This window comes from Marmota monax, unplaced genomic scaffold (genome assembly GCF_021218885.2).
Source record: "Marmota monax isolate L192 unplaced genomic scaffold, Marmota_monax_Labrador192_F-V1.1 WCK01_AAM20220418_F8-fsc00056, whole genome shotgun sequence".
NCBI lineage: Eukaryota > Metazoa > Chordata > Mammalia > Rodentia > Sciuridae > Marmota > Marmota monax.
Window position 1 is genome coordinate 2074171 of NW_026695212.1, and position 26732 is coordinate 2100902.

General features: G+C 40.0%; 1 protein-coding gene across 7 annotated transcripts in view; it reads left to right on the top strand.

Annotated features, from left to right (window-relative positions):
• Window positions 1-25455, top strand: part of Tbc1d30 (TBC1 domain family member 30) — a 116071-nt gene extending 90616 nt beyond the window's left edge. For 5 of the 7 annotated variants that reach the window (XM_058574647.1, XM_058574646.1, XM_058574645.1 and 2 more), the window contains 6 exons: window positions 2337-2442; window positions 9786-9898; window positions 15060-15199; window positions 17808-18014; window positions 18182-18244; window positions 21170-25455. In XM_058574647.1, coding sequence (XP_058430630.1) covers window positions 2337-2442; window positions 9786-9898; window positions 15060-15199; window positions 17808-18014; window positions 18182-18244; window positions 21170-21957 — 1417 coding nt within the window. In that variant the 3' untranslated portion in view covers window positions 21958-25455. The remainder of the gene's footprint in view (window positions 1-2336; window positions 2443-9785; window positions 9899-15059; window positions 15200-17807; window positions 18015-18181; window positions 18245-21169) is intronic. The other 2 variants (XM_046430606.2, XM_058574649.1) reach the window with 1 other exon arrangement.
• The last annotated feature ends 1277 nt before the right edge of the window (window positions 25456-26732 follow it).

Here is a 26732-nt window from a genome sequence, read left to right on the forward strand (position 1 = left end):
CCATCTCTCCTCCACCAGAGGAGTCTAAGCCACCCTAAAACTTACATTCTCAGATGATTAGTCAGGAACAAAGCACAAATACTCAGATATATTTACAGAATGCGAAGCCCTGGATAGATCTAGTCTACATGGGTTCTGGAACTAGACAAAGAGAAAATGGCTCTGGTGGTTTATTTAAGCGGGTACATCAAAGGAAGGGATAAGGTTGCAAGGGTGGAGTCTTGCTTCATGATGTCTCGAAGTCAGCAGGGTGATTGACATCTTGGCAGGTCACACCCATCTCAGGTGCAGGGTGGAATCTTTGGCAGAGCTTCAGGGGGAAGTTCACCTGCATGGGGGTGGGTGCCAGAGGGAGTTCCCAATGCCAGACTTATCCCCTCAGGAGGCTACTGTGTGCAACTGTCCACACACAGCCCATAGATAGTTTGTGGCATATATATATATATATATATATATATATATATAAATAAAATCAGTCTGGTATAATCTTTGCTTATCATAATTGAAAATCTTTTTAGCATGCAAGGGAAGGCAACCAACACATATCATCAAGTGCTGACAGTGTCTGTCATTATGTTAGGTAAATTCAGGACATTAGCTCATTTAGATCTCCCAATAATGCTGGGAAGTAGGTAGGGTTATTCCTCCCTGTCATTTCAAGTGAGAAGACTATCCCACAGCTAATGATTAGTAGGGCTGAGACTTACCCCTGGATCTTTCTGACTCTAGTGCCTGTAATCCACTCCACAAATGTTTCATTGGAAAAACCATAAACAGCATAAAAGGTAATCTCCAGTTGATGTGTGCCTGAGCAACATATGTGCCTTACGTATGGCTATCCATGGGGCATCTCCTTCCACCTTCTGCGGCTGGGGATTCCCTCCTTTCACTCACCGAGGGGTGCTTTTGGAATCTGTAAGTTGTAGACCATCAGTTCATCTTCACTAGCATCTCATGCGGTGTCTTTTCTCCTCTGGCTTACCATCTTGGCACACTCCCTCACTGATTTCTGTTGATTGCCCATTGTGGTGTGTCTTCTCTGGTCTCCAGTCATGCACCACATTTGCCATGCCACCTCCAGGCTGACCTTCCCAAGGACACAGCTGTCCCCTCACTCCCTAATAAAAGCCTTTCAACACTATTGTCCTGAAGTGGTTCAGCTGGCAGGTGAGGCCTTTGTGATCATATGTCTGCTGCTTTCTAGCCTCAGCGTTCACTGGCTCCCTCTGGCTGTGCGTTCATTTGCCCCCTGGTCTTGTGGAGCTACTTGCCATTCCCCAGATAGGCCTGCTGTTTCCTGCATTGGTGTCTTTAGAATGTTTTTTCTTCTTTGTCAGCTTGGAGAGCATTTTTCAAAGCACTTTTTCTCTTCTTCACTCCCTAAGGGTAAACTTAACCACTTTTCATTTATGCCCACATCCTACACTGTATCTTTTTAATAATATTTTAGTAGTTTACTTCATTTATATACTCATACAATCATAAACAACCCACACAATACCCTGAAGCCTGAGGTTTCTCCGTCATCATTTTTTTTTTTTTTTGGATGATTCTATGAACATCACCCAGTTGGTGAGCAAATTGAACTGTCCAACTGTACAAAGAACAGTATAATAGATAAAACAGAAATACCCTGTGTTCTTTGTCCTGGATTACTCACCCCCCCACCTCAATTTAGAAGAAAGTTGAAAGTCCAACCTATCTCACAGGTTACCAGGTAATAGATTCTTCCCTGAGAAGGGCTCAGAAAGTTCTTGTGGACTGATGAAATATGCAAATGAAGTTTGTGTATTTTTTGACTTTTAGCTCTACTGTGGTTTGGTTTCCACCTATTCATGCTATCACTGTAGATTAAGATCAACAGAGTCTCTGCAGAGGATAATTGTTCTTTAGTACCTAATTCTGTGGTTATAATTTCTGATCAGTGCTGGGTCTTCTGATATATAGAATGTGTCAAATGGAACCCATGAAGAGCCACAGTGGGGCTGTGTTGCTGGGATTTTGGGAGTGCATACCAGAACAAGTACCTCTAGATTGCTATTTTTTTTAAATGAGGTTTTACTATGTTGCCCAGGCTGGTCTTGAACTCCTGGGTTCAAGCATCCTCCTGCCTCAGCCCCAGAGTAGCCTGTATGATGGGTGTAGACCACTGGACCAACTTGGTTTTGGTACCTTTGATCTTTATTTCATATTCATTGTGTCCCAGGATTTTGATTTCTGTTGATTGCTAACTTGGTTGATGGTGAGAGGCAGCACATCTTGTATCTACAGCACATACCCATTACACAGCATGAGTGCCCTCAATAAGTCCTTTTCCCCCTTCTTTCTTCATCTAGGCAGATAGAATGTTGTGAAACAGCAGATGAATTCTATGGCACCATGGGGCGCCTCACCCAGGAGATGCTGGAGAATGACCTTCTGCAAAGCCATGAACTCATGCAGGTGAGTGGGCAGCGGGGCCCAGCCTGGGTGCAGGAACCCAGAGCTAAAGTAACTACCGGTGTCAGAGCAGCAGTCTATGGGAAATATATTTGGCTAGCTGTCAGTCTAATTTTTTCAGTTGACTAAGAGTCTGTGTCTAATTTGATAAGAATTTATGTGACAAGAGGAAGGAAGAAATGAATGATGGCTGTTTGTTAGGGCTTTCCTTCAAACTGTGCCGCTTAAGAAACATTAGGCGCAAAATAGAAATAAATCAGGGGGAAAATAGTGTTTTATTCTGAATCTAATTCTTAGCCTTCTTAAAGGGATATTTGTGGGGTAAAATTGTTATTTGGGGGCAGGTATTAGGATACAAAAGAAGATTATTCTAATTGGCATTTTGATTCATTTCACCTTCATTGTTCTACTTTCTAAAACCAGTTTATTATACATGAATCATAAATTTCAGCATGAAAGACTTAAAGGGTTTGCATATTTTCCTTCATGTTTTGCTGTCTTTCAAGATCACATTGACCAAGTCACTGAAATTGACAGCAAGTGTAGAAAAGAGAGCTGGTGTGTTGTGCTCTTTCTTCCATTAGAGTCTGCAACAGAGTTTTGTCCTCATTCTCCTCCAGTGCTTTCAATCACTTCTTTTCTTCTTATTTCTTCCTCTTGCCACTGACAAACGGGAGGCTGTATCCAGGGTTGTCCTGGGGACTTCCTTCCTTCTCTGTGATTTTTCTCCTTTTTCTCAGCTTCAACTTTCACCTTTATGTTGGGGTCCCATGGTCATTTTGAGGTGCCAGGATCACTCAACAGGCTACAAAACCAAGACTCAGGACAATTTCAGGCAGATAGGTGAGGGGCTTTGTTCATTTTGTGGCTCACTCCAAGGCTCCCCCAGCTCCTCAGACTCTCTTGCTCTTGGCAGGCAGCAATCTGATTTATCTGACCCTTTGATACAATTCCCTTGAGCATTCTTACTTTCACCTCAGTGTCCCTGTGTACTCTCATCCCTTTTATTTCTTCCTGTCTGTCTTAAAGGAAGAAGTGTTCTGTCTGGCCCTAATTTTATGCTCTGATTCCAACTCTTCTCACACATCCTGGCCTGTTATTTCATTGCTCATTCTCTCTTGAAGGATGGTGCCTTTTACTGAACACTCTTCTTTGTCCCAGGTCCATCACTGGCATTTTCCAAACATGAGACTCTGTACATGCTACAGAAATGACAGAATCAGACGAGTACACTGGCATATGCCTGCAACCCTGGTGGCTTGGGAGGCTGAGGCAGGAGGATTTCGAGTTCAAAGCCAGCCTCTGCAACTTAGTGAGGTCCTAAAGCCACTCAGTGAGACCCTGTCTGTAAATAAAATATTTTTTAAAAAGGGCTGGAGATATAGCTCTGGTACCAAGAAAAAAAAAAAAAAAGGAAGAAGACACCATCATCTGTCTAAAGTAGGACTCTGAAGGATTATTCCTTCTCCCTCATGTGGAACTTCCACAGCTTCTCACTGCCTCTAGAGCAGCAGAAATCACTCAGCTAAACATCCAGGACTCTTGGCTATTTGGTGTTGATCTTCCTTTTCAGCCACAGTTCCTTTTTCTCCCTCTCTGACCCTTGTCCTATTCTCATCAAGTCAAACTGTTTTCTATGCTCAAAGAAATGCCTGGAAACACACCTCCTTAGCCTTGTTCTCTCCACAGTCTTGCTTTTCTGCCTTCAAAAGATTCCTGCAGAAAATTCAGTTCAGAGGCCGTCATCCTTTATGAAACTTCTCTCAGTTTCAACAAAATCGTCTCCTGTCTCCCTGGGTATTTTATTTGTGCCTCTTGAAAGTTTTCTTCATCTTCTGCCTTGATTCAAGATGGCTCTCATTTCCTCAATTGTATTGTAATTTCTTTGAGGACATGGACTGTGCTTAGCACTTTGCCTTTTACGAGAGCTGCTCATTGAGAGTCTGTGGTTAGTTTTCTACTTTTTCTTTTTTCTCTTCATTTAAAAAAAAATAGAACAGAGAATTTATTTTGGTGGGAATTTATTTGGTGGGGATTGAACTCAGGGGCACTCAAACCCTGAGCCACATCCTCAGCTCTATTTTGTATTTTATCTAGAAACAGGGTCTCACTGAGTTGCTTAGCACCTTGCTAAATTGCTGAGGCTGGCTTTGAACTCACGATCTTCCTGTCTCAGCCTCCTGAACCATTGGGATTACAGGCATGTCCTACTTCACCTGGCTCTGCTTTTTCTTTTTAAATCAGTGTTCACTAGGTTAAACAAAACTCACAGGTACAACCCTCCTTTCTCTTTCCTTCTGTTCCAATACAGTCATCAGCACTTGGCTGCCTAAGTAATTGTCCATACTTATTGCTTTGATTGCCTCATCGTTCTACTTTCTAAAGCCATCTGTATTTCTTGGTACTCTTGTAAAATCAATGCCCCAGCCACATTTTCTAGGCTCTGCATTAGCTTTTCCAAATATTTATTGAGCATCTCTAAATGTCAGGTACTGTACCACATGCTGGGGATACATATGGGGAGAAGATGTGTGGTCTATCCTTATGAGGCATATAGGCTCCTATGTGCCCTGAGAAGAGTGTGCACAGGGGCTGAAGAGGAAAGAGGACCTAGTGCACAAGGGTCAGGAGTGGGGTGGAAATGGTGAATGCCATTCTAATCCACTCTTTCCTGAATTTACTTTAAAAAAAATTCAATGATTGTGATCTGGCTACAATACACTCTAAATCTTCCAGCAAACTTGAAATTGCTCCAGATGAAAAATGTGGGTTGAATGCAAAGATATGAAAGGATTCTTCTCTTTTGGGCTTTCCTGTTTCTTTCTGTTCTAAATATTGTACATAAACTAATATGCTGGGTTATCCCCTGAAGATCACTCCTTTAATTAGCGGTTTCCATTTTTTTGGGGGGGTGGGGAGGCAGGGGAATGGTGCTGGGCTTCTTACATATCAGGCAAGTACTCTACCACGGAGCTATATCCCCAACCTTTTTTATATTTTTTCTTTTAAATTGATAATGTTAAGTAGGGAAATTGGGGGAGTGCCGATGAAGCAGTTTATCTGAATCTCAGTAGGACTTTCCACCACATCTCTGGTAAATTCCTTGAGGGCAATGTAGAGAAATGTTGGTTAGATGCTAATATCAGAAGAGTTGTAGGTGCTTGAGAAACCTCACCCCAAAGTGTTTGTGAGTGATTTTCTATTATCTGAAGGCAGTTCTCACGTGACATGAGGCAAGACGTGCTCTTGGACCCACACTGTTCGCTTTTTTCCGTCAGTGATTGGGTAGAAATCCCAAGGATGTGGATGCTTATTCAATAGAGAGACAATGTTTGATTAATTAGTTCTGTCAAGAATTAAAACCGTCTGTCCTGCAGAATAGTGTGTGCCCATCACTGGGAGTGTTTAGGCAGCGCCTTTGAGGCCATCTGTTGGAGATGTGCTAGAAGAGGCTTCTGTGTGGGTGGGAGGTTGAATTACATTATGTTTAAATTCCTTTGAACCTTAACATTCTATTACTATACATATTTTGGCTCTAAGAGATTTGGAATCTGTTATAAAATCTTCAATTTATAAGTTGGAAGCCTAGAGGGTTTTTCTTTTCTTTTCTTTCTTTTTTTTTTTTCTTGTACCAGGGATTGAATTCAGGGACACTTGACCACTGAGCCATACCCCCAACCCTATTTTGTATTTTATTTAGAGACAGGGTCTCACTGAGTTGCTTAGTGCCTCACTTTTGCTAAGGCTGGCTTTGAACTTGGGATCCTCCTGTTTTAGCCTCCGAAGCTGCTGGGATTATAGGCATGTGCCACTGCCCCAGGTTTAAGCTTAGAAGTTTTTGTGTACCCTGAGTGCTGCAGGGTTGTGCCAGGGATACTTAGGCTCATGGGACAGAGCTGCCTCAGACACAATGAGCCCTTCGAGTAAGTGAGTGAATGTACGTGAAGAACTATAAACAAGTTTGTTTCAGGAACACTGATTACTTCTTTAAAGAACTAACTACAAGTAAACAATAGAGAAGGGAAAGCCTTTAATGGAAGAGACCTGAATGCCCAGTGGAGCCAGTTTCCTTTTTGGCCAGGTGTCTAGCTGTAGTGAGCTGAGACCATCCACCCTGGGCAGGATGGGAGAAGTAGAGGTAGAAGGAATTTGCCTTTCCTCTCTTCCAAACTTCCTTCCCAAGGCTGGACAAGGGAATTTTCTAACACAGCTACAAAACTGGCAAAAATAAAACAGGCAAATCTTTAACTGGACACCCTACTTTTTGTCCTCAGCGAGACATTTCACTTGTAAGGAATTTTGAAATTCCTAGCATTTAGTAATCATCTTCTTATTATTTAATAATCTCAACTTTTAAAGTTGATTCCAATTGCTATGGTTTTCTTAAATGCCTAAAACAAGTTTCTCAATTGTTAAGGACAGAAGATCACATGAACGAGGGGGCGGGTTGATGATGATTATTAGAGCTTTACAGTTATACATAGTAGCTGGGTTCTTCCCAACAAACTCATACATGAGTGGAAATCAATTTCAGTTCATGACCCTCCATTTCCCCCTCCTTCTTTTCCTTCCCGTCCCCCTTCCCCACTCCCATTCTCCTTTGAGGGTTGGCTCTTGCCCCAACTGTGGAAGCATGTTTGGTATATGGTGGTCGGTATATTTGGGCACATGCTGCTCCTATTGAGGTTCAAGAGGAGGTACTGTTCTCTGGGTCAAAAGTTAGGGTGCGAAGGAGAGAATTTCTCATCTTTTTCTTCCTCTCAAAGGGGTGCATGGAGCTAAGATGTGGTCACATGAGCAAGGAGGGGAGAGTTCTACAGGGGTAGCTGTTGGATACTTTGTGAGCTCAGAGAACATGGGCATTCACTCTGACCACATTATTAATAAAATCATATGAATTATTTTAGGCGCACAGAATGTATTAAGAATTGTATAACAAAACCTACATAACCAACACCCAGCTTAAGATATAAGACATTAATAACATGGTGAATACCCTCAAATATTTCTCCCTGACCTTTCTACCCCCTCTTGGAGGTAACCCTGGTCCTGAGTTTCATACTCTTCACTTTTCAGACGAGGGAAAGGAAGTCCAAAAATTTGGGAACTGATGTAATCTCACACTTCAGGCTAATGGAAGCCACAAGATGTCTTCTGTTTCTTTTTTGGAAGTGAGAGACATAGTTTACTGAGTAAATTTATGCCACTTCTCAGCCTTTTGGATATAATCAATCAAAAATGTAGCATATGTAAAAAGACAACTTAGAGATGACTTTTGTGGTCCTGAAGTGTAGCTTTGTACAGTAAGCATAAAAAATTGAAGGGAAGGAATTTTAGCCAACACTTACTTGTTTGGGATCTTGGGTTGTTATGGTAAAGTGTAAGTGGATACCACAAAGGTTAGGGGCAGTCAGATGTGGAGGCTGTTAGAATGACCTGTCACAGCAGTGCACAGAACTACAAAGTGAAACAGCAGCACAACTAAACTCCCTTCGAAGCCCTCATTTCCCTACCTGTGAGCAAACACATCAGCCTTCGGAGAAGCAGTCCTGATGAAATGAAAAATACCGCTTTCAAAATATTTTCCTAAAAAAGTGTCATAAGATATTTGATTTGCATCCTGGGAAAATGAAACTACGAATAATATACATTTGCTGGTGTCTTTTCCACAGCTCAGTTTGTGCCCAGGCAATGCAGTAGATTGCAGACAGCCCAGAAAAAAAGTGCCCAGAGACAGCATGGGAGACATATGGTTTACTGGGGAAAGCTTACGAGAGATCAGTGACTGTACCAAGAATAGTGTCCTAAGAAGAATTCAGTGGCAACAGGTTGACAGCACTCCCGTCTCTCACGGTGCTTTGCCAAGCAGTGCTCTTGCCTTTGCGGCGTTTTGTCCTGCAGTGGTTGGCTGGACAAGTGACACACATCCTTTCCATGGTGCCCTCAATTCCATGGTGCCCATCCCCCCTCAAGAGGGGTTTTATTTTTTAGGCTGTAGAAACAGTGACGTCATCACTTACTTAGTTTTCTTGCTTAGTTTGTTTGTCTGACCAGTATCCCTAAGAGCAACTGTCCTGGGGTACATGCAAGAAAGTAGCTTTGTCCAGATAACACTGCACTAACTTGCCCTAGTTCCCAGTGTGTATAAGAGAAAGATAATATGTATCTGGACTTTCCAGCTCAGACTTGCTCTTGTTGTTCCTTTAGCTTGGTGAGGTTTTAGGAACAGAAAGGGGGCATCATTTGGGGTCATAGTATTTTACTGTCCCCTTTGCTTTGGGGATGATACAGCTGGTGAATAAGAACCTGAAGGATTGAAGTAATATGTTTGGAATAAAATAATAAAAATAAGAGGGCAAGTAAGACTACTCTTGCTGAAGTTATGATACATAGTTTTGAGATTCTGGTGAAGTGTAGATGCTTCTCTATGCTTTTTATTTTTTTCATAGTTTTGATTGTCTCTGCCTTAGTCATTTTTTTCTTTTTTCTTTTTCCCTTTAAAAATAACAGCTAACAATTTTCACCTAGAACTCATTCACAGACATTTGAAAAGGTGGTATCTTTGGAGAAAACTTGCGGTCAATCACAAGATCATTCACGAGACTTAACTGCATCTAGAAAGTTAACATTAATGTCTACAGAAATCATCAAAGCACTGAAAAAAAAAAGCTCTACATATGAAGGACATTGATGAGTTCTTTGATACAGAGGTGTCAGGAGCCATAGCTCTCTGAGTTACCCCATCTATCAAATGACAGGAGGAAGCCAGACTGCCTCCATTTGCCCACCCCTGTTCACCAGTTGGAGTGCCCAGCTGCAGCTGGGTGGATTTGAGGACTCAACTGCTGTGTTTTTCAATGCAGATTGGGTAGTCCTCTCCAAAGTGCTTGGGATCAGAAATGATTCAAATTTGGGAATATTTGCATATGCATCTTGAAAAATCTTGGGGATGGGACCCAAGTCTTGGCATGGTATTCACTTATGTCACATACACCTTGTATGCATAGCCTGAAGGTAATTTTATGTAATATCTTTAGCACACCTGCATTCTGCCTGCGACCTGTTGCAATGAGGTCAGGTGTGGAGTTTTCTACTCGTGGCATCATGTTGGTGGTCAAAAAGTTTCAGATATTGGATCATTTTGGATTTTGAATAAAGATTCTCAGTCTGCAGTATTATTTTTTTTAAAGGGGATATTGAAGTATAATCTCTCCCACTTGGCATGTGAGGAGCAGTTATCTTCCTCTTCATCCTCAATCTCATGAAACTTTAGTGTTTTTTGGGCTTGATAATAGCTGTATCAGGCCCCTGTTTCAGACTTGACATTTTTCACTTTTGTTTTTCAGACTGTTTATTCTATGGCACCGTTCCCTTTTCCACAACTGGCAGAGTTGAGGGAAAAGTACACCTACAACATTACACCCTTCCCAGCCACAGCTAAACCCACTTCAGTTTCTGGGTAAGTTGTTTTCATGATGCGAGACTTAACATCTCGATTTGTTATTATAAATTAATATTTATTAAGACCTGGAAATATGTACGAAGTAATTTGGTCTTAAGTAATTTAATTTTAAAAATTGGAATCGCTCTTTCCTAAAGATTTTAATTTAAATTCAAGAGAGATTTCTAAAACTGTACTTTCCACAGAAGTTTGGAACATACACTGAAGGAGTATTTAGCAAGCCCCTTATTTAAAAATATATTTTAATTCTCATAATTAAGAGTATGGAACTGGTGTGCACAAGCAGCTGAGCTAATTTAAAATACCATAAAGAGAAATGAAAAGATGGTGGAATGAGATGACTATCATTAACCTAGGTATGCGTACGACTGTACATGTGGTTCGACTTTATGTTGTATACAACCAGAAAAATGAAAAAATTGTGCTCCATTTGTGTACAATGAATTGAAATGCATTCTGCTATTAGAATAAAAATATTGAAAAACACCATAAAGACAAGAAATTAACAAATATATATATACAGAATCTAGTATATGAAAAATTGGCCTATCAAATCAATGGTGAATTTCTCTTCAACACAGTCCTTGAAACTGTAGCCAGAGCAATTAGGCAAAAGAAAGAAATTAAAGGGATACAAATAGTGAAAGAAGAGTTCAAACTAACCCTATTTTCTTATGACATGCTTCTGTATTTGCAAGACCAAAAAGACTCCACCAGAAAACTTCTAGAACTCATAAATAAGTTAAGCAAAGTAGCAGGATATAAAATTAAGATCCATAAATCAATTGTATTCTTATACACCAATGATGAATCTGCTGAAAGAGAAATTAGGAAAAGTATCCCATTAATAATAGCCTCAAAAACAAACAAACAAACAAATAAAAACTTGGGAATCAATCTAACAAAAAGAGGTGAAAGACCTCTACAACAAAAACTACAAAAGACTAAAGAAAGAAATTGAAGAAGACCTTAGAAGACGGAGAGACTTCTCATGGTCTTGGATAGGCAGAATTATTATTGTCAAAATAGCCAAAAGCATTATACAGATTTAATGCAATTCCTATTAAAATTTTAATGACATTCCTCAAGGAAATAAAAAAAGTAATCATGAAATTCATTTGGAAAAATAAGAGGCCCACAATACCAGATCTTAAATTATATTACAGAGCTACAGTAACACAAACAACATGGTATTGGCACCGAAACAGATATACAGACTGATGGTACAGAATAGAAGACACAAAGACAAACCCATATAAGTAGAGTTATCTCATACTAGACAAAGGTGCCATAAACATTCATGGGAGATAAGATAGCCTTTTCAACAAATGGTGCTGGGAAAACTGGAAATCCATATGTAGTCAGAATGAAACTTAACCTCTATCTCTCACATCGCACAAAACCCAAAGTGGATCAGTGATCTAGGCATTACACCAGAGACCTTGTGCCTACTAGAAGAAAATGTAGGCCCAACTTTCTGTCATGTTGGCTTATAAACTGCCTTCCTTAACAAGACTCCTAAAGTGCAAGAAATAAAATCAAGAATTAACCAATGGAATTGTATCAAACTAAAAAGCTTCTTCTCAGCAAAGGGAACAATCAAGAACATGAAGAGAGAGCCTACAGAATTGGAGAAAAATCTTTGCCACTTGTGCTTCAGAGCATTCATCTCCAGGATATATAGAAAATTTAAAAAACTTAACACCAAAAAACAAAACAAAACAAAAAATCCCCCAAACAACCCAATCAATCCCAGCAAAGGAACTGAACAGACACTTCACAAAAGAAATATGAATGGTCAAAAAAAAAAAAAAAAAAAGCGAAGGGAAGAGATAGGGGGTGGGAATAGGAAACACAGTAGACTAAATCGGACATAACATATATGAATACACCACCAGTGAAACTCCACATCATGTACAACCACAAAAATGGGATCCTAATTAGAATGAATTATACTTTGTATCCATATAATATGTCAAAATACTCTCTACTGTGATATATATCTAAAAAGAACCAAAAAACAACAAAAAAAAAACAAAACAAAAAAAAACCCAGTGGTTAAAAGATATTGCCATTTAGTAAATGGTAAATCTGGAAAGCAAGGTAGAATCATATTGGGTATCATATATCAGAATGAATTTCATATGGTTGAAAGCGTTAAATGGAAAAAAATATGAAATAATTAGCAGAAGAAAATGTGGAATAATTCCTCCACTTCTTTGGAATTGAGAAAGCCTTATTAACTCACTCAAACAAAGTAAAAAATTTAAGCACTTTAAAAATAATTTTCTTTATGCTCAAAACCAAAACAGAATAAAACAAAACCTTCATTAGCTAACTCAAAAAGATTTTTTAAAAAATAGTTTTATACACAAAATGGGACTGACATCTCAAATATAAAAAAAAATTTAGAAATCAATTTTAAAAAATGTCCACCCAATTGAAAAGTGATGAAATGGCAGGAATAGGCAAAAAGCATCAATAAGTTTATGAGAAATGCTGTGTAAAACTAGAAATTTAAATTGTTTTTTATCTGTCAGATTGACAGAAACTCAAATCAGGAAAACAATCTTATTTACAATAGTCTCAAACAAAAACAAACAAACAAACAAAAAAGCAAACCCTAGGCATAAATCTAAACCAGAAGGTGAAAGATCTCTACAATGAAAACTATAGAATGTTGAAGAAAGAAATTGAAGAAGATACAAGAAAATGGAAAGACTTCCCATGTTCATGGATAGGCAGAATTAATATTATTAAAATGTCCATACTACTAAAGGTAATATACAGATTCAATGCAATCCCCATCAAAATACCAATGACATTCTTCACAAAACTAGAAATAACAATCCTAAAATTCCTTTGGAAGAATAAAAGACTCAGAATAGCCAAAGCAATTCTAAGCCAAAAAAGCAATGCTGAAGGCATCATGATACCTGACTTCAACTTATACTATAGAGCTATGGTTACAAATATTGCATGGTACTGACATAAAAGCAGGTACAGAATAGAAGAGACAGAGACAGACATACACAGATACAGTCATCTGATTCTGGACAAAGGTGCCCCAAACATACATTGGAGAAAAGATAGCTGTTTTAATAAATGGTGCTGTGAAAACTGGTTATCCATAAGCAAATGAGACTAAATCCCTGCACAAAAATCAACTCAAAATGGATCAAAGGCCTAGGAATTAGACCAGAAACTATATAGCACAAGCAATAGGACCCCTAAGCTCAGGAAATAATGCCAAAAGTTAGTAAGTGGGATGGTATCAAAGTAAAGAGCTTTTGCACAGCAAAGGAAACAATTAAGAATGTGAAGAGAGAACCTACAGGATGGTAAAAAAATCTTTTTTAGCTACTCTTCTGACAAAGGATTAATATCTAGAATATATAAAGAACTCAAAAAACACTAAAACCAAATAACCCAGTTAACAAATGGGCAAATGAACTATACAAAGATACTTCTCAAAAATAAGAAATACAGGGCTGGGGATGTGGCTCAAGCGGTAGCGCACTCGCCTGGCATGCGTGCGGCCCGGGTTTGATCCTCAGCACCACATACAAACAAAGATGTTGTGTCCGCCAAATACTAAAAAATAAATATTAAAAAATTCTCTCTCTCTTAAAAAAATAACATGCATGCATTAAGGAAGAACTCTCATAAGAAATATATAAAAATAAAAAAAATAAGAAATACAAATGGCCAACAAATATGTGAAAAAAAAGTTCAACATTATTGGCAGTTAGGGAAATGCAAATCAGAACTACATGGAGATTTTATTTCACTCCAGTCAGAATGGCAGCCATTAAGAATACAAACAATAATAAATTCTAGAGAGGATACGGAGAGTAAGGAACACTTTTACACTGTTGGTGGGATTGTCAGTTAGTACAATCACTACGGAAGTGGGTATGAAAATTCCTCAAAAGACTAAGAATGGAACCACTGTTCCCTCAGTATTTAGCCTAAAGAATTAAAGTCATTAAACTAGAGTGATCCATGCATACCTGTGTTTATAGCAGCATAATTCACAGTAGCCACACTTTGGAAACAGCCTAAGTATCCATGAATAGATGAATGGATGAAGAAAATGTGGTTTTATACAAATGAAGTTTTGTTCAGTCATAAAGAAAAATGAAATTATGTCATTTGCAGAAAAATGGATGAAATGTGAGAACATTATGTTAAGCAAAATAAGCCAAATTCAGAGGGTCAAGGTGTTGCATGTTTTCTCTCATATGTGGAAACTAGAGAGGAAAAAGGAAAAGAAAGGTTGAGGGGAGAGTATCCCATGAAAATCTAAGGGAGTTCAGTAGAATAGAGGAAAGAGACCAGGTGAGGGAAAGGGGAAATACTGGGGAATGCTGATGGCCAAATTATATTGCATGCATGTATTATTATGAAACAACAAATCCCACCCTCATGTATAGCTATAAGGCACCAATAAAAATATGGAAAAAAAAACTTAAAAAAAAAGTTCTGACAAAAGTTTAGAAGCTTGATAATGTCCTCTGTTGATAAGGCTATAGGAAATAGACACACTTATACTTTGCTTGTGAGAGGTTAATTACTATGTTTTGTGACAATTTGTCAGTATTTGCCCAAATCACTGATGCATATATCCTTTGCCTCAGTATTTCTATCTTATGGATTATTCCATAGATTTATTTTCATACATGCAAAACACAGTATGTGCAATATTATTTATTGCAGAATTGTTTACTATAGTATAATATTGGAAACAATCAGGTATCATTAGCAGCTTGATTCCATAACATAAGCTGTATATGTACAACATGTTTTTATGTCAATATGGAAAAATTTCTTCTATGATTAAGAACAAGATACACAAGAATATGTATAATATGCTAATATTTTTGCAAAAAGAGGAAAAAGATTAAACTGTGTAGTTATCTTTGCATATTTATACCTAGGTAAATGAAGACTACATAAGAAACTGGTAGCAAAGATCACCTGTGTAAATTAAGTGGGGCAAGGACTGGGCAGAAGTTGGCAGGGATGGAAGGAAAGTCTGTTTGTAATTCATATAATTATGTAAATATGTCATTTAAACAGTGTGAGTGTATTACTTCTTTTAAAAATACCACTATTTTCTTGGACTGTTTCTTTTTCTTCTTGTATGTTTTCCAAGACGACATGGTAAGGTGAGAGACAGTGATGAGGAGAATGACCCAGATGATGAAGATGCGATTGTTGATGCCGTAGGGTGTCTTGGACCTTTCAGTGGGCTCCTGGCACCTGAACTGCAGAAGTACCAAAAGCAGATGAAAGGTAAAGAGGCTGGCTGTTGATTAGATCATCACATGTGTTGATCACTGTAACAAGGGGAATTATCATTGGGTCCTATATGTGCCTCAGTAATTCCCTGAACCTGGTTATTAACATTAAAAATATTTATTAGAAACACTTAAAATCAGGGCTGGGGGATGTAGCTTCGTGGTAGAGCACTTGCCTAGTATGTGCAAGGTAGGCCTGAGTTCAATCCCCAGTGCCACAAAAACAACAACAACAAAAGAGCAAAAACCAAAACCAAAATCCACTTTATTATTTGATGTGATCTCTCTGTATTGTGTTTTGCATACAGAACATACCTCTTTTTTTTTTTTTATGATGACTGTTGCTTCCCATTAATCGGATTCAACTTTGTGTGCTTAGATCTTTAGAACAAAGCCTGGCATATAGTAGGTGCTTAATACATCCATCTGAGTTTAATTGAAATTCATCATAGACTGGCTTCTCTTCCCCTATGGGACTAAATCTTTAACCCCAAAACATTATGGTAACCTCTACTTTAATTTCTTGAATTATGAGAAACTCTTTATTTCATAAGATGTTTTGCTAGATTCTTCTCCTTAGCTCAGGATTTCTAGATGCAAAGAGTCAGGCTTCATCTACCAGTTCTAATAGTTCTTCCCTCTGTAACAAAACAGAACAAGTCTGCCCCCCTTCTATCTTGACATCTCTTCAAATCTTTTAGGACAGCTGTCATATTCCCCAAAGCTTATCTTTAAGACTCAAGTTCAGAATTCCTTCAAGCATTTGTAATACGATATGATTGCAGGCCTTTTAGTATTCTCTTAATTTACCTCTACTGTCCTATAATTTGGTAATGTCCCTCTTAAAATGTGGTGCTCTGGATCCAATGCTATGTCATGTTTACTTCCTGCACAGAACAGACTTCCTGTGGTCTGGGCATTAGCAGTGAATGAGCTCTTTGGAAGTAGTTGTGGTCTTCCCACTAAGTTCTTTCCCATTTGATGGCAGCTCCTCCTTAGGATATTTATTCTACCTCTTCTGGTTGGAAGTCCATTTTCCCTGTTCACAGAGGATAGAGATATGCTGAAAACAGAGACAGAGGCACCTCTGCAGTCTCTGTGCCATCTGCTAACTTTGTACTGCTTTCTTTTTTTTGTACTGGGATTGAACTCAGGGGCACTTAACCAGTGAGCCTCATCCCTATCCCTTTTTTGTATTTTATTTAGAGACAGGGTCTCAGTGAATTGCTTAGGGCCTTGCTAATGTGCTGAGGCTGGCTTTGAACTCTGCTTCCCTAGCTGCTGGGATTACAGGAGTGCACCACTGTACTGCCTTCTTGAAATCATGGGGGCTTACCTTTCATTTTTTGGTTCTTGTTCAGAAGGTGGTGGTGGTGGCTGCTGTTGCTGTTTTGGTGTGACAGTTTTGTGTATTTTCCCCAAGCCGCAGCTTGTTTTGCATTTGAACCTTCCTAATGGCTGCATTCATACTGCTTTGAGTATATGTCCATGGTGGGTCTTTCATCTTTTTGAATCCATCAAAATTCCTCTTGATTTTGGTAATGTCCTCCACCCCCTTTCTTGTTACCTGAATTTCAGCTTTTTATTTCAAGACATGGAACTATCTTAAATATAAGTGCTGAAGTTTTTGACTATGTTTCTGTAGTCTGGGCCTTTGTTCTGTTTTTCTGTCTGTGCAATTTTGTACTCCAGGATGACACTATCATTTTCTCCTAAATTTTATCATTAGTCTTTATTATTGACTTTGTTCAAATTAATAGTTCCCCTTCTAATTTTCTTCTCTTTTGGGAAGAGAAGGGAATCTATGAGATGTTCGGCTTTTATTTGAAAGACATTCTCAGCAGATATTAAGATAGTTGAAATCTCTCAGTCTTATTTTAGGTGGTTCCCAGGTCAGTTTGACATATTGTGTTAGGAAAGCCTGCTTCTCTCTCTCCTGCACAGTCTGTGAGTGTTTTCTCACTACAGTAATTGCCTGAGCCACAGGTCCAGACTACAGAAACACAGTCAGAAACTTGAGCACTAGTTTTAAATATTGATTCCATGTCTAGAAACCAATTTGGATATAATCACAATTTTATTTAAGGGACAGCTCTGCAAGTTGTAGATGTCACAGGAGCAGAAACCACATTACATGTAACATGCATAGTAGACAGGAAGTGTTTGCTAAATGAACAAAACATTCATTTCTAGCAGGTACAGTGTATTTTTAATTTAAGGAAAATGTACTCTTAATGAATGTCTAAACTCTAGAAGCTGTCAATCCCTTATAAATCCTCTTGCAGTTGTATGGAAATCTGCAAATGATTTTAGACATCTGGTGGTATATCTTTCTAAGGGGATTTTAGAAAATAACATTGACTTTTATCTGGAAGCAATTGTTTTATGTCTGTATAATGAACAAAGTGGTAACAAAATCAATGAACCCACACAGCTCATTTCGACTTAGGCTAATAAGTAAATAAGGACTGGACAACTTCTAGTTATTTTTTTGAGGTTTACAGTTTCCTGAAATACTATACTGAGTTTTAGTGTAATTAAGTCCCATTTAATCCTGGTTCCCCTCCACTGACAGGCTCTTTGTGTGTCTTCCCTGAGCGCAGAACCAAATGAGGAGCAGAGTCTGAAATCCAATAATATTGCAGAGCTGAGTCCAGGAGCCATCAACTCCTGTCGAAGTGAATACCACGCGGCATTCAACAGCATGATGATGGAACGCATGACCACAGACATCAGTGCCCTGAAGCGGCAATACTCGCGGATCAAAAAGAAGCAGCAGCAGCAGGTCCACCAGGTGTACATCAGGGCAGGTAATGGATTCTTTGAGTCAGTTTCAGTTCCATCTCAACTTGTGTAACGAAGGACAAATAAACTTCGGAGGGCCTCAGAATTACTAACTGGTGCTCAGTTTCCGTGAACTCAGCTGACAAGACACAATAGCATATTTAGCATCTCACTTAAAATTTTATTTTATCAGGCTCTAAAGAAGAAAAAGACCATGGGTTCTTTTTAGGCCCCGAGAAGCAGGCAGTCGTCGATGGTACTACATCTTTACTCTGTGGGCTTGTGGAGAGGGGTTTTACAAATGATGAGAATGTTGCAAAGTCACACAATCCTTGGACTTGAGGAATCTTAGGAATTTCATGCATTTGAAAATAGAATTTAGTCATTGGTGTGCTAGTAAATTAAACTATACACTAGTCATTTAGGTAGTAATATAACAGATGTTGTCATCAGGGGAAATGGAAAAAAAAATCCATTGAAAAGCCTGTGCCTCCCAGATGAGTTAGCAGTGTCTGGAGAATGTATGGAACAGTTATAATGCAGAAGGAAATGCTCTTTTCCAAGGATTGTCAGGCTTCATCTTTTTTTTTTTTTTTTTTAATTCTCCAAATCTCAGTGAGCAATCTGCTTTATTGTTTAATATATGCTGATTTGGGAATGGGTTTTCTTACTGTAAGTGAATATCCTAATGAAAATTGATGCCTGCCCAGAATTAACTGCGATATAAATCTGACATGTTTTTAAGTGGCTTGTGAGCATGTGACTGATCTGGCACAAAAACTGAATTCACCTTCCAGTTATCAGGAGGAAGAGGCTGCGCTTGAAGCATTACGAAAGCAATCATGAAGGAAACTAGCAATGACATCATTTTAATTTTTATAACACTGGAACACCTGTTTTCTTATTTGTTCTTAAATCTCTGAGGAAGCCTTAACAGTTGTCCAGGGTTTATAGCTGTAATGAGCGGTCAGGCCAGGGCTAGAGCCGAGGTGTTCTGATTCATCATGCAGTCCTTTTTCAGGGCACTGTACAGATCTTTGGGTGGGATGGTGAACAATTGCTGTTGGATGTTAATTTGATTCAGTGGCTTATGCTTTAGTCAGGGAGTCAGCAAACTGAGGTCTACAGGCCATGTCCTGCCCATGGCCTGTATTTATGAATAAAATTTTATTAGAACACCAGTACACTCATTGACTTACATGTTGAGGCTGCTTTCACACTACCTTGGCTAAAGTATTTACAATCTGGTTCTTTACAGGAAAAGCTTACTGTTACCTGCTCTAGATCATGGTTTATGTGGTTCTTCTGCAGGGAGGATTCTTGCTTAGATGCCAAATTCTACAGCATTGGTTCTGAAACTTTAGTGTGCATATCAACCACTTGGGGATCTCCTGTTTCAGTAGGGTTAGAGGGGGGCTGAGATTAGGCATTTCCAACAAGCTCCTAGGTGATGTGGGTGCTTCTGGGTGGGGCTTACACTCTGAGTAGCAAGGCTTTAGAGGAGATGACAAATGATATGGTTAACCACACAGGAGGAGTGATGAACCTCAACTGGAGGCAAAAGACTTCAGCTTCTGAGACTTAGTGGAAAGTGGTGGTTGCAGTTCTAGCTTCCTGGGTTATGGAGGACAGGAAGTTGATGCCTTTTCAGAGTTTTGCTTTCATGGAGAAATTGGGAGTTATTTGTTATTTGCTGAATAAGTTGTGGGTTGGGAGTAAGGGGGAGCTTAAGGAAAGTAATGAAGATTGTGATTGAAAGGAATGGTAGAGGGAAAGAAAAAGATGGTTTGGTATCATTGAGGATCCAGCAAAATAGAAAGTCATGAATTTGATGGGCTCTCTTTTAGGAAGGAGAATGTGGAATTTAGATTGAGGGTGGGAGTTTTGCCAGGATGTGTGATAGAGGCAGAGGGAGCACTGGACTGTGGGGTACCAGTGAAGCAGTGGTCAAAAGATCAGTCTGGTTTCTAGCAGGGTGGGGTGCAAGTGAGACAAAGATACATGAGAGATTATGAGAAGACTGAGGTATCCAGGAACCGGAAGTCTCTGTGGCTCAGTACCGGGTATAATTAGATTGAGGGCCTAAGAGCTAGAAGAGTCAAAGAGAGGAATATTAGAGTTAAATATTTTTTCATGTAAGGCAGAGCTGGGTAATAAGCTTTAGGATGGAATTGGAGAGGTTGAGGAACTATGAGAATAGGTAATAGTTGGGCCAGTCACAGAGACAGTAAAAAAAAAAAAACAGAGACGTTAAAAACAAAAAAACAAAACACTGTTGCGGTAAGTAGGACATGAGATGAAGAACAGATAGTTGTCAGTTTTCATTAAAGATTGAGGTGTGACCGGAGGTAGATGACAACAGTAGAGACTGGTGGAGAGAAGTGAGCCAGATGACGTGGATGTCAAGGAGGAAGGATGTCCACCCAAAGATGGAGGGACCTTCTCCATACCACTTCTGGCTGTTACCACCTTCCTGGGGCCTTCTGTGTTTAACACTGTATCAGAAAAGGAACTTGATAAGAGCCTCTGGAGGAGGTACCGCCACTATCCACAGTGCTCTCCAGGAGAACAAAGCTCTTGGTGCTTTCCAGTTTGCAGTTGGCTGTCAAAGTCCATTGAAGACACAGGAGTGGTTCTTTATCCTTAGGTTTTATTCTCAACACCCCCCCAGTGCTTTTTCACCTGGGCAGCTGGTGATTCCACTGCAGTTTTGCTACCTTCTTAGCATTTCTCTCACTTCATAATAGCATATTTATGCTGTGCATTCTCTTCCTACCTCGCAGAAGCTGACAACTGATTATCCATATGGTCATAATGTTTGTCGAATTATTTAAAAAAAAAAGTTTTTTCCCAGGTTTTCCAGATCTAGGACCTCTGAGGTTGTTACTGAGAGCAAAAGCTGTCTGTAAAAGACATTAGAGAGTCTGGGCTGTCATGAGTAATGATGTCTCGGCAAAGTCCCTGTAGTTTTAATTTATTTTTTGTATCCTCACCCTCCAGTATCTGCCTCTTTGACAGGAGGGAAATGGGCACCCCAGACACTAGGGTTGAATTCAGTTTCTGCTGCCCTCGGTCACATGGCTCTGGAAAGGGCGCGGGGAAGACCTCCATGTGATCACTCTTCAGGTCGGGGTGTTTCTCTGTGGTGTGTTTTCACACAGCCTTTCACCATTTCTTTCAGACAAAGGACCAGTGACCAGCATTCTCCCATCTCAGGTAAACAATTCTCCAGTTATAAACCACCTTCTTTTAGGGAAGAAGATGAAAATGACGAACAGAGCTGCCAAGAATGCAGTCATTCACATCCCTGGTCATGCAGGAGGCAAACTGTCTCCTGTCCCCTATGAAGATCTTAAAACAAAGCTCAACTCTCCATGGCGAACTCACATCCGAGTCCACAAGAAGAACATGCCGAGGAGCAAGAGTCACCAGGGCTGTGGGGACACCATAGGGCTGATTGAGGAGCAGAACGAGGGCTGTAAGACCAACAGCCTGGGGGCAGCAGAGGAGTTTTCCTCCAGGTGTGCAGCCCCCGCTGCAAAAGAAGGCAGCAGCTCTGAAGGTGGCATCGGTAGGACAATTGAAGGACAGTCTCCAGAGCCCGTGTTCGGGGACGCTGATGTCGATGTGTCTGCGGTTCAAGTGAAGTTAGAAGCCTTGGAACTGAACCAAAGGGATGCTGCTGTTGAAACTGAGCCCAAGGTGCATCCGCCCTGCCAACTGCATGTTCCAGAGCTACCAGATGCCCCTGGAGAAATCAAAGCCACCAGCAAACCTCCCCAAGGCAGCCACTCAAAAACCCCCATCTTTAGCCCTTTCCCCAGTGTGAAGCCACTGAGGAAATCAGCCACTGCCAGGAATTTGGGATTATATGGTCCAACAGAAAGAACCCCAACCATGCACTTTCCTCAGATGAGCAGGAGCTTCAGCAAATCCAGCGGCGGGAATAGTGGCACTAAAAAACGATGATATCTCCTGGCCACTGTGCTGGACTCGCCTCTGCGCGCTGTGTAAGGGTTCCAGCTGCACCCGTCCGGTTTCATTTGCCAGTGAAGATGAATAAGGAGGTTCAGAGATGAGCAACAACATCCCATAAAGCTGGGAACGGAGAGTTTTATGATGGAACTGGAGTAGGGATGTTTTCTCTCCACTGGAGAACTGATGGAGTGGACTTTCATGACAGAATTAATATTGTGGTTTTAAAGTGTGAAGTTTTCCCAATTTTTCCGTGTGAGCTATTTAGAAAAGATTATATCTAGACTGTTAAGCCTTCTTTTGTCCTGTCCTGAGGGCCTTTCAGGATCCCTGGGACAAAAACCCCCAAACCTTCCAGTTCTCTGGGTGTTACCCAAGCATGCACACACCAGCTTGCTAGAACAGAAAACTGTAAAAAGAAAATAAGTTTCTCATTTGCAAAAACTTCCTGATTTTCCTCTTCCTGCTCTATTGGGGGTGGTGGAGGGGACGTTTTGTGTGTGTGGATTTTCCCTCAGTACCTGTCTCCAAATTGTTTTTTGAATTCTTATGCTAAAGCATAGGAGAAAAATTGGTAACCTTTCTGTTTCTACTGCCAAAATGAAGAAAACCTTTAATCTGTTAAAATTTAGGTTGATAACCAAATTGAAGGTCATATGCAGAGAACAGAAGTTAATATGCATTAATCAATCACCCTGAACTGCTTGCTAATTCCACTCAGCTTCCCCACCCCAGGTTCATTTTCTCCTCTCTAGAAGAGCATGAGTCCTCAGTGGTACAGAAGACTCGATGGCTCTGCAGGGAGCTTCTCCTGCGTCCTCAGCCATGCAGCTCATTTACCTACCAGCTCTCCATGGCAGGTGCACACAGCTTCTGCTCAAAAGCCAGAACATAGCACCTGCGACTCTGTTACTTGAATTTTGTGCTTTTTTTTTTTTTTTTTTTTGATTGGAGTACTTTGTTACTTGAACACTGCCTTTCTCTGGAGAAGGACCCAGTGCTTTCTAGCTCTCTCTCACCCACTCCACTCCTGCCCTGGTCCCAGTGGGTCAGAGATAGCACCTTTTGTCTCCACTATGCAGTTGGGAACTCTGAGCCACACAGAGGTGATATAGCACTTCAATTTACTCGAGGTAAATACTTCAGTATTCCTTGTGACTTAGCCACGTGGAAACTTAGCCAGTGCAGTAGGTGGGCTTAGTGCTCTTTGTGCACAGATACACTGACTACAGAGCTTGAACCACCCAAGACTGGGGAGCCATTCACACTCTCTCCTGACTCCAAGGCTCCAAGGACTTCTCTCTAGATGTTCAAGTCCTGTGATGATGTTTCAAAAAACCAGCTCTGACCTCTTTACCCTGAAAAGGTAGTTCATTTTAAAATGCTTCATGTCCCCGCCCTTTGGCTGAACAAATGGATCAGTCCTCAATCCCCTTCTCCTGACCAGCATTGGAAGAATGGATTGACATCTTTATCTTCACCTCTGAAAGACCTTGGCAGTGCTTACAGGAATATTGTTGATGCCATGAATATGAACTTGATCTAATTGGTTTGCTAATTCTGAAGCCAAAACTATAATTGTAGAGAAGGTTTTTTTTTTTTTTTTTTTTTTGTTAACTAGGAGAGGTACTGATTTTTATAATAAAATAGAGTGTGGTTATGTGGACTTTTAAAAACAGAAAATGCAAGAATGACATATACCATGAGAAAAGCCATTTTTTCCCCCTTTGTGGTATTTTTACCCCCAAAGGAACTGAAGATGGGAAGCATGACTAACAAGTGATTGCAGTTTGAGCCTTGAGTCTGTGCCATCTGCATGCAGCTTCTTAGCAAGCAGCTATACCCACAGCCTGTTTCCCTGGGAAGGTAGTGGGCGGAGAGTCGGGCTGACTTTGCCTACCACCCCCAGGAATTGAGACCCACTGCATTTAACAAAGTTAAGTAAATGGCATGATTTTCTCCCTTCTGTTAATTTTGCAGATAAGAATGATTCCACCTCTTCCCCCTCCCTCCAGTCCCACATGCCTCACAATGGTCACATTCCCCTTGAAGGTTGTTCAGCTTGAACAGGGAATTGTTCTTTCCTCTCAGGAGTCAGATCGCTGTCTCGTGGTTGGGGACGACGGGTGGTGAGGTGGAGCTGTCCACTGGCTATCTTAGTGTTGGCCCTGTCATGATCTCTTCTCACCTACTCTGGGGCTGGCCTTCCTGAAGAGAGGACAGATAAGCTGGCACATAGTTTGGGATAACTAATGGTTGGATGAATGAGCAACTGAAAGGGTAACAGTCCTTTGAGGTAAAAATGACCTTGTCAGAATTTTTTAAATCCAGCAGTTTTCCTGTTAAAGCACTCTGTACCAATAACACGTGCATGCCTGGTATCAAGTAATCACGATGCGAATCCACCAACTTATGAGTCTTGCCTACTTTAGAAAATAAAGAAATGTGCAGTAGCCTCTACCACTCAGCATGTACCAAGACCAGTACGGACTTGCTCTCTTCCCCACGTATTGGACTGTATGCAAACACCAGAAGTTCTTAATGATTAGCAGTTCCTTTATTCTAGATAAGTCTACCCTCTCAGCACCTTTTCTGGGAGTCAATTCTGCACCTCAGTCCTCTTTAAAAAGCCTCCAGATGATCTAAACCTAGTTTGTAATGTCGACCTATGGGCTGTAACTGTTTAAAATCCTGTATTCCTGTTTTTTTTTTTTTTTTTTTTTTTTAATTTTTTGGTCTCTTTTGTCCTGAAGAGTTGTACTGATTACAAAGACATATGCATAAAAATTCTCATTGTGTGGTGGTTGTTGCATTTTCTGTCTGAGAGCATGCATGAAATACTGTGGTGACCTTTCCTCTTCTTGTCACTCCCTCCTTTGCTTCCACTTGGTCACGTGAACCAGGGAACCAGCCCAGTGAGCTCTATGTCCCCCCAGTCCAATCACTGGGTTGCAGGGTGTCCATGACCCACTCCCAATTTGGCAGAATCGCTGGTTCCCAAATGTAACTAAACAGGGTGTGTGTGTATTTGTGCGTGAACATATACATGTACACATGTAGATTATCCTTTAGACCTACCCTCTTCCTTTGTTTTAATAAAATAGAACAATAAGAATCCAATTGAACTTCATGGTCTTGAGGAGTTTAAATGAATAGAGAGCTGTGACCAAGTGTGCAGCTGCTACTGTCTCCCATTAGAATCTCTTTACGTTTCTGAACTACTTTCTTTGCAGTCTACAGCAGTCATTTGAGGTAGTGTTTAAAGTATGTTAGTTTTCCTAATCAGAAAAGTAATACATCTCTTAGAAGATTTAGAAGACACAAAGCACAAGGAATCATCGATATTCTGGCATAGATATTTCTAACACATCCTAGTGTGTGTGAGTGTACGTGTGCGTGCGTGTGTGTGTGCACAATTATCTGCAAAAAAAAATGTATGTTGAACATACTAGTTTTAGCTGTTTTTCCAATAAATTCTTTTCTGCAGCACCATTTTCAGTGATGTGTTCTTGCCAGAATTCACACAATCAATACTTTGTTGTCAAACGGGTTTTCTGATTGTTGAGGCATTGGGGAGAGCAGCCTCATAAATGCATCTATGTACATAGCCTTACTTGTTTTCCTGTTACATTCATAGAAAGGGAATGTTGGAGATCCAAAACGTGTCCATTTAAAAATATATGTATCTTCATAGTACCATCCTTAAAAGTTGAACTTATAGGAAGTGAAGGCAGAAGGGTCACAAATTCAAGCTCAGCCTGGGCAGCTTGGTAAGTCCCCATCTCAAAATAAATAAATAATTAGATAAATAAATAAATAAATAAATAAATAAATAAATAAAAGCACTGGGGAAGGGGATGTAGCTCAATGGTAGAATGCTTGTCTAGCATGTGTGAGGAGGCCCTGGTTTGATCCCGAGTACCATGAAACAACAACAAGACAAAACAAAAATAAGCAAATAAAGGATATTAAGTTTATAGATCTCTTTACTTCCTGGAAGATGCCTCTTTTCTTTCCTTTAAAAATGTTTTCCTTCTAGAAACTCCAGTGTTGAAGTGCCTTAAGGGTATCCTTAAGATTTTGCTGGAGTGTCTAATAGGTACTTTTCATCATTAGGAAATTATCTTTTTGGTTAAGTTTTTTTTTTAATCCACAACTGTTGAATTTTGTCAAATGAACTCTAATTTCATCTTTTGAGAAGGAAGTAGTGTTTAAGAGTTGGTATCTTGAACCCAAGAAAAATGACCAAGTTTCAGTGATGTGTTCTTGCCAGAATTCACATAATCAATACTTTGTTGTCAAATGTTCCAATGTTCAGTTGATGTAGTACATTTATTACTAGAAATTTGGAAACAGTGTAAACATCTGAGAATAGGAGAAATAGTTGGCTGAATTATTGTTTCTCCACAGGATGGACATGCAATGAGTGGGCCACTGAAATGAGAATTTATTATCAACACCAGGAATTTGACTTAAGTCAGCAAAATTGGGAGTTCCAGAGCCAATGGGATACAGCTATGCATGGGTTGGGGGTTCCCACTGGATGGTGGCTGGATTCAGGACGTGTGTGTGTGTGTGTGGTTCTTCCACAAAGGCAGGCTGTGCTCACAGTACTGAGGACTGAATGGGCACTGGTTGGACTGGCTTCCATGCATTTCCCTGTGGGCCATCTCCTGATGCTGAGTGTCTCAGCTCTGCTGCTGTAACAAAATCACTTAGACTGGGTGGCTTAAACAACAGACATTTCCTTCTCAGTTCTTAAGGTTGGG